Source organism: Phalaenopsis equestris, unplaced genomic scaffold (assembly GCF_001263595.1).
Source record: "Phalaenopsis equestris unplaced genomic scaffold, ASM126359v1 Scaffold000002, whole genome shotgun sequence".
NCBI classification, from domain to species: domain Eukaryota; kingdom Viridiplantae; phylum Streptophyta; class Magnoliopsida; order Asparagales; family Orchidaceae; genus Phalaenopsis; species Phalaenopsis equestris.
Window position 1 is genome coordinate 856054 of NW_018164444.1, and position 9031 is coordinate 865084.

General features: G+C 34.1%; 1 protein-coding gene across 1 annotated transcript in view; it reads left to right on the plus strand.

The window, feature by feature from the left end:
- The window catches only part of LOC110030909, an 85526-nt gene that overhangs the window by 6067 nt on the left and 70428 nt on the right, over positions 1-9031 (plus strand). Inside the window, exon 5 of the mRNA XM_020733895.1 lies at positions 6158-6223. Coding sequence (XP_020589554.1) covers positions 6158-6223 — 66 coding nt within the window. The remainder of the gene's footprint in view (positions 1-6157; positions 6224-9031) is intronic.

A 9031-nucleotide genomic window follows, 5' to 3' on the forward strand; every position in this document is an offset into this window, starting at 1 on the left:
ATATATATATATATTAGAAAGCCCAAAGACTAATATATTAACTAGAAAGAAAGATACAAATATAATGTGTTGGAGGGCCCAAACATGGCGCCCTGCCCAAACCAAAACCACAAGGGGTTTCAAAACTAGAAAATACGGAAAAATACATTAATCATAAAGAAAAAGCCTAAACTACTGAAATACATAGCATCAGGTGGCTAGAGATGAACCCAATTTGATTTTATTTCTGCCTCTGCTTCTAGGAAAAGAACAAGCTAATAAGTTCGTAATATGATTGCCTTTGCCAGTAGTAACCATTGTATCATCCAATATGTTCCCAATATGTTCCCGAGCTGGAGTGTTCCCGAGCTGGAGTCGACCTCCATTCATCTTCTTCCTCCTGGAATAGATCTGTCATTCTTCTTCCGAAGATTGACTCACCTAATCTTGGTCTAATGTGTGCTAGAGATGTGCAGATTGTTGAACATTACAAGCAACATGTTGTACCAGTTGATATGTTATTGGATCAAATGAGCACTCTCGTATGTCTTGACATATAAGTGAGTCTTCTTCAATAACAGTGGGTAGTATAAACATAACTGGATTTGTAGCTGTAGTATGTTGTTCTTCTTCAGGAACTGCGGTGTTGGGAAGAGGATCAGGTTGCATCTTCTCAACAGGAGTAATAGGTGGCTCTTTAGCGGTATTCGGCCTTAGATGAGGATGCAAACAATAGCATATAGTAGAGATGTGGCCAAACATACTACAATGAAAGCAATAAGGAGGATGTGGTTCCATTTCAACATTTTGCCAATACCCGTTGTGAAGAGTGCCAATCCATATTTCATCCAGAGCTGGTTGTGTGATATCTCTCTCAACTAACACAGAAACCACAGAGGGTCTAGACACAACAAGCGTATGACTATCCATTTTGAGAGGCTTACCGCAACCAGTTGCTAAAGAGTAGATGATTTCCATGTTGAACACATATAATTTTAACCCCGGAAACTTTATCCAAACAGGAATGATAGAAGGACTCTGCTTTTGGATCAAAACCGACAGTCCACTTCAAAATTTTCATAAAATCATTGTCAATCTTGATAGCTTTTCGAGAGACAATGCAAGTGTAACCATCATCATGAGATAGCTGAATAAGTGTATGTCTACCGTCAAGTAGACAAATGTTCCAACTGCCCAATAGTTTCATAGCATCAAATTCCTTCCTAATGATCTCCAGTTTTGGGTGACCATAAAGGAATTTCCTCACTAGAGACGTCAAGAGAAAGCTAGAGTATTAGTTTCAACCTCAGTGAGAATAAGTGCAAACTTCCCATTTTTTTTCCAAAATTTTTAATAAAAGTGTGATCACTGCCACCTTTAAGAGCATCATGGTACGATTGTGGAACGTTGAATGACTTATCGATAGCAAAAACAGGCTCTGAACCTGGAGGAGGGGCACGAGTAGGAATGGGCAAAACGCCGGAAAGGGCATTTGCATAGGAAGGGAGCGTTGAGGTCATCTCCCTCACAAGATGGTCACGGTCAGGAAAGGAAAGAAAAGGTCTGAAGGGCCGCAAGGAAGCGAGGAAGTTGTTGCCGCTTTCCGACTCGGTTCGTCTGGAACGAAACTGCGCAGAAGAGGCGCGGGCAGAATCGCAGAAGGTGATGATTGCGTAGAACGACGAGCGCAGAAAGGATGCCGCAGAAGCGAGACGCCGTATCTCCTTGTTTTCTATTCTTATTTCGCGTTTTCATATTTCTTTTTTCCACAATTTATGTCATATTTCCCAGCAGTTTGCTACGTTTCCGTCATTTTAACTCTGCTTCATTTCATCCACTATAACTCATAAAAATGGAAAGTTATGGAACTTAAATGCATGGTAAACAAGCTCTTAGTTATTCTATTTTTGGAAGGCATAATGACTAAAAAAATTCATTTGATTAGAAATCAATTTGTTAGAAAAATATTAAAATCCCAATTGTTAATTGAAAAATTAAAATTTCTAACCTTACTCTTCTCTTCCATATCAACATACACTTCTCGCTATCTCCTTGTTTTCTATTCTTATTTCGCTTTTTCATATTTCTTTTTTCCACAATTTATGTCATATTTCCCAGCAGTTTGCTACGTTTCCATCATTTTAACTCTGCTTCATTTCATCCACTATAACTCATAAAAATGGAAAGTTATGGAACTTAAATGCATGGTAAACAAGCTCTTAGTTATTCTATTTTTGGAAGGCATAATGACTAAAAAAATTCATTTGATTAGAAATCAATTTGTTAGAAAAATATTAAAATCCCAATTGTTAATTGAAAAATTAAAATTTCTAACCTTACTCTTCTCTTCCATATCAACATACACTTCTCGCTATCTCCTTGTTTTCTATTCTTATTTCGCTTTTTCATATTTCTTTTTTCCACAATTTATGTCATATTTCCCATTAGTTTGCTATGTTTCCGTCATTTTTACTCTGCTTCATTTCATCCACTATAACTCATAAAAATGGAAAGTTATGGAACTTAAATGCATGATAAATGTAAATACATGTACCCACATATAGTCAAAGTAATCTTTTAATTTTAAACCATTATATTATTACATCCATATGATGAGATCTAGCCATTGCATGAAGGGCAAAGTGACAATTATTCCTTAACTGCTCTATAAAATTGCACAACAAAATTAAAGTAAAAATCTTAAGAAAATTTAATCAATGTAGAAATTAATTCTATAACATTATATTTGAGATTTGGTATCAATTTTTATATCTCAAAATTAAAGGTTTGTAGTTTAAAATACAATGAAATGATTTTTGTTGATTTTCATCAAAGTTTGTGTTTTTTTATTCTTTACTTTTTATTAGATGGTTGTCGAAGTTCTCTTCTTTCACAAGCATTCAAACTGATGAGGAAATTTCTAATCTCTATTTTTACTAATTTATGTACTTTTTTTTTTAACTCACAAAAGCAATTTGAAGAAGAAGAAATCAGATACTTTGGAGATGAGGAGAATGGGAATCAACATAAAATTTCCATAGATAATGCCATAATAGTTAGATAGTTATGATTAAACGAGATCTATAGATGAAGCTCTAGTGAGAGTTGAAGTGGCTTCGGCATGACATGTTGTATTTGTTGTATTGTAAAGGGGAATGTGTGCAACTTCAAAATAAATGGAGCTAATTGTGAGATGTCGTGCTTGCTTAGATGGTGAATAAATTGAGTCTCACTATTTAAAATAGCCGAAACACAGCTCACAATAAAACGATAATATCATATTTCATCCATAAAAAAATTCATATCTAGAGGCAATATGCGAGATTTCACTCACAAAAATTAGGTTTCACTCAAAAAAACTAAATAAATCTATAAGAAATATAAAGAAATTTAAGTTAAGAGACGAACTTGAAGATAAATACAAAATTATAGAATTTAAAATAAGCTAATAGACGAACCTGAAGATTAGATTATAATTTATAGGATTTAATTTTTTAAATATGATAAATTTTTGAAGTATATAATTATTTTTAAAATATGATAAATTAATTATATATATATATATAATTATTTTAAATTATTTTATATTTCGAACAATAACGATTCGAACATATGACTGATCGTGTTTGATTCATTTATAAAACAAACGAAAAAAAAATTATTCGTATTCGTCTTATTTTACTTATTGAACGAATCAAACACGAACTCTCTGTCGAGCCGAACACGAACTGTTCGCGAACAACAAGCTTTTTTGACAGTCCTACATGCATGAATGTCGAATGTGAGGGTTCTTAGCGACCACTTTATCGTCACAATAAGATTCCAGATAACAACTGTGATTTTTGGGTTGAGAGAGCAGCCCAGATCAAGAGAAGTGAAAGATGAACTTGAATGATTCCTTCCATGTAATACTTTTAATGCTACCTAATTGTCTCCACATGAAGTTAAGTCCTTATTGTGGAGATTACTGCTAATGGCTTGATAAGTTTGGGAAAGATCAATAATAATGTAGTGAATGATCTTCTCAATACCAATAGATGATCTAGCAGTTGTGATGCTGGCTCCATGGGCTTTTATTGTTGATAAATCTTTTGGCATAGTATGGTTTTTGATGGACAAATTATGCAGTACATTCTAAAGTTGAATGACTCGAGATTGATTTGTGGATTGAAGAGATTTTCAATGGTAATCCAAATATCAGAGTAAGATTCAAGTTTTAAAACATAAGAGTGACATAGAAATCGATATTGAAGGTATGAGTGCAGTTAAAGATTTTTGTCGATTAACATTGATGCTTTATTATGAGGGTAGGAGAAAATTTTTCAGCGACCAGGGTGTTTGAGTGGCTAGCTGGTGCAGCCATCTAAATAACCATCAAACTATATGGTTTCAATAGGTTAATAATTTTAGAGTGCCACAATATAGTTATAGACATCAAGTTAAATTTGATGTATTTTTTTGTTGTTACATGCAAAATTTAAGCTGAGGCGGAATAGAGATGTCACTTATTTTAAGTGTGGTGGTTGAGGATGATTGTTGAGATTGATTTAAGGATCAATGAAGAAGGAAAAAAAACATAAAATGAAAGAAAAGTACTTTTGACTTGAGGCAAAACAATTCTCTGATACCGTGTGAATTACTGAAAGTATATATAAAATTGAGAAGCCTAAAGAAAAGCTGATCACCAAACACGATTAAAACTCATTCTCATTGCTTTTTGTTTATTCTAGCGGTTGATTCTAACACACAGAGGTTGGTATGATGAAACATTGTTAGAATGTTCCCTTAACTTTGCTTCCTGTTTTTCTTTGCGATTTTTGATTAACTTCTGTGATAGGCTGCCTAAGACAAATTTATGAGAATCCTGATTTTAGTAGTAGCTTATGGACCAATTTAGTTTAAAAAATATTGATTTACAATAAACCTAAATCTAATAAATATAAGGAACTAATATAAGTTAATGAAGATGTTTAAAATTTATATATTTTTTCTGAAGTGATTTTTTATTATCTTATTTTTATTTGCTCAACTTTTAATTATTTTATTATGTTAGTTGTTTAGATTCAGTTTTATTTTAGTATTTAACACACTGTCCTGCGAGCTTTAAACTTGAAGTCAAAAGAAGAATGATGAATCGGCTCGACTAATTTTAACCCTAGGTTGTGGCTTCTTAGAAGAGGGAGGGTTTGAGCTCCTTGCTGATTGCTGATAGGATGCATGTCCGTTGGGCACGACTTGGGATTGTGAAGGTTGGGGACGAGGAGCGTCCTATTGCCGGGAATAGGATTTAGCGCTGGTCGCTGGTGAAGCTTAGCCCAGTTAAGCCATGCAATGGCCGCCAAATGCGCTGACGCACTACATGAACAAGCCACGAGGTGTCAAGAGCAGTTGAGGCAGTGTCCGCAATCAGGGCGGCCGGCTCGCCTGTATTGCGCGCTTCTGATAACCCTACTTTTGATCTTCAGTAAACGGTAAACCGAATTTATTTTTAGGTAAAGAAAAAAAAATCTGATATATTTTTTAGGTCATTCAGAAGTATTTAAAAATTCAAAGTTCCTTCAATTGAGAGGCGAATTTCATAACAGGAGGAAGGTTAACTTTGGAGCTCCTAGATAGCAAGCACTAAGAATGGAGTATATTTATAAGCTGCTCGATTGGCTTTTGCACTTTTTATACTTTTTTTTTGAAATTTATTCCCTTTTTCACAAGGCTTTAACACTTGATTGTTAATTCAAACACGTCACGATGATATTAAATACTAAACCGAAGATTAGAGAACTTTTAAACTTGCTTCTAAGCTTTATATTATTTTTTGCACTTTTCATTTTCTAAACTAAGATCATTTTGTTTCCAACTGCGTTCTTATGTGCTAATTTTTCCTTAATGATTATTCCCAAACCATATTCCGAAGATAACAGTTTTGTTACATCTTGTAGCTGTTACTCTCCGGTTCTATATTTATACAAAAAAAAACTACTTTCTTAAATAAATGCCTGTGATTATATGACATTTTTAAGCCTCATATATTCATTATTTCATTGAATTGCCTTGTAGAATTCTAATTTGTCGTTCACTTTCCCTTACAGTTCTTGCTCGTTGCAGCTTGTGAGCATCATCTTAATGATGAGTTTGTGTTGGTTGATTAATTTGGTATTTCCAAAATCTTGCTCTTATGTAGGGGCCAAAATGTGATGTAGATATTAAACGTGCTTCAAAGCGACCTGATCTTAAGGCCATAACTAAGGCAAGGCTTTTTCTATCCTTGTGGATCCTCATTTTCCTTGAAAATTTCATTTTCTTTGCTTATTGGTATTTAATGTTTCTTTGGATGAATGATAGTTACCTTGCCTTTTATTTTAGTATGTGGGATCAGCCTTTTAATGTTTCTTTGGATGAATGATAGTTACCTTGCCATTTATTTTAGTATGTGGGATCAGCCTTCTACCTTGAGGTTTTGTTACCTGATTTATGCTGTTTGTTGAATCATCTAGTTACATGCATTGGTAATTAGGATGCTGAAAGTTTGTTGCTCATTCCATTTGTTTAATTTTAAATATTCAAGGCATTCTTTTGCTTGACAATGATTCAATCATTACTTTTGGTTGTTATTTTCTTGTCTAATACTACATCTTAAATGTGACGTTCATTTGTCCACTTATATTCCTTTTGAGGTGATTATGTCCAATTATGCTTGCTCCTTGTGACGGCCTTATCAGTTAAATTTTTTAGTATTGGATGTGCCAAACGAGAAATATGCTAAATTCCATCTCTCTCCTCAAATTGATCACTGCTTATGAATGAAATGTGGCTTTCCAACCTTAATAGAAAGTTTTTGCATTGGTGTCTTATTTGATAGTTAGTTTTTTAGCTACGCACAACACCATTTTGGCATTATCCACTTGAAGAAGAGCGGTGATGAGACTAATCAACTCACTAATTCTTCGACCAAAACATCTAAGGGAACCACAACCAACTGTCTATTTGGGATTCTCCTGCCCCACTATACTCTACAAAAATATCCATATTTTCCAGCGTTAACTGCAAGCTCAATCCTGACCATTCCTTGCATAAAAATGCGTCCAACTCTAACTAACCAAGGGTGTATTTGCCCTCTTGCTATATTTAGGTACACAATGATATTATGCATTCGTGTTATCTGAAGCAATCGAGAGAATTATCAAAAAGGCAATGAGAATTAATATTCAGCTTGTTTGTTGCTATGCTATTTTTTAAGCTTTCCTCTTTTCATATTCTTCTACGAATTCACAATTTGTGAAAAGGGTGTTGTTTATAGCTAAAAAAAGCAAACTATTAAAGCTTAAAGTATCAATGCCTTAAGAAAAGCTGAACAACACACAATGTGATGGCTAATTTTCATTGCCTTTTGATAATTCTCTCGGTTGTTTCAGATAACACAGATGCATAGTATATTGTTTAGCTAAATTTGGTAGGAGGACAAATTCACTCTTGTTTAGTTAGAGTTGGAAGCTGCTTTTTTTCCCCTAGGAATAGCAAGATTGAGCTTGCAGTTGGCCCCGGACAATATAAATATTTTTGTGGAGTATAGTGGAGCAGGAGAATCCCATTTGGATAGTTGGTTTCAGTTCCCTTAGCTTCAATGGTGGGAGAATTAGTGAGCTGACTAGTCTTCAAGTGGATGGGTGAAGAAACAAATGTCAACTTGTTAAGAAGCTGAAAATGGCATGTTGGAAAAGACTTGGTAAGGATATTAGTTGGTTGATCTTGAGATGAAATATAATGAAAAATAAGCTGCTTAGATGCATTCTAGAATGAAATGATCATCAATTTTAATGTGTTTTGTGAAGGCATTGAAGACGAAATTGATGGTAATAGACATTTTTTAAGTATTATCACAATCAATTGAAGTTCTGGGGGTAGGCAACAAAGGCGATGAGGCCAAAGAATATCACTGGCAGCGATAGCTGCTTAATACTGTACTTCAATTGATGAATGAACAACGATGGATTGCTTTTTTGGATAGCAGTAGATTAACGCATTGCCTAGATACACACAATATTCATTAGTAGACTTCTCATCGATAGAATCTCTTGCCCAATTGCTATTCAAATATGCATGAAGTTAAAGATTACCATGGGAAATAGAAATGTCACGAGTGATAGTACCTTGAACATAGCGAAAAATGTGTTTGTGAAATTGATAATGAGATTGGTGACCAAAGAAAAATATTTTGAGATTTTCATACCTATTTTACACTGTTTTTGATGATATTGCACTTTAAAGAAATGTATTTTTGATGTTTTGTTGCAAGAATGATGAATTATGGTCATTGAATCAAAAGGATGCAAAAAAGAGCGAATTTGGAGCGAAGATGACCAAAATGTGAAGATTTGAATTAGGGCGCCGACGACGAGAATTTTTCGAGACTCCAGATTAAATAATTTAGAAGGCTCCGCTTGAGGCTGTCGACGGCGATATCGGTGGTTATGTTCAAAAGTGCATTGAATGTGGATGATTTTTGGAGGGATTCTTAGGCAACTCTTGGGAAAACTCTTCTACATTTTTAAAGGAAGATTTTGGTCGAAAATTAGAAAAAATATGGGAGAGTGTGGAGAGTGTAGAGAGTTTATTTGAGGGTTAGATTGTGAGGAATTCTTCGAGAGATTGTAAGAGTAGAGGGAAAGTGAGAGATTTCTTATTCCTTGCCGTTTCGAAGAAGAATTCGGTGTGCTGTAATGAAAGGAAGAGATTCAGAGGAACTTCGAGGAGTTTGCTTGGGGAAGAATTAGAGATAAGTGTTATTTATTTGTTGTAGTTTGTATGACTTTGCTTTTATATATGAATTCCGAGTTTTGCTTATTGAAGTTGTATGACTTTGCTTTTATATTTTCTCCATGAGTTCTGTGTAGTTTTCTCTGTCTTTCTCCTTGTTTTGAGATCTTGTAAATGGTGATTTGAATTGGTGAAGTCATGAAAATGTTTAAGAAATTGTGATGATCTTTTCACTTCGATCTTAATTTACTTTCAATCTGACCAATTGATTTGTTAAAATATGTTGAGTTTTACAACTAAA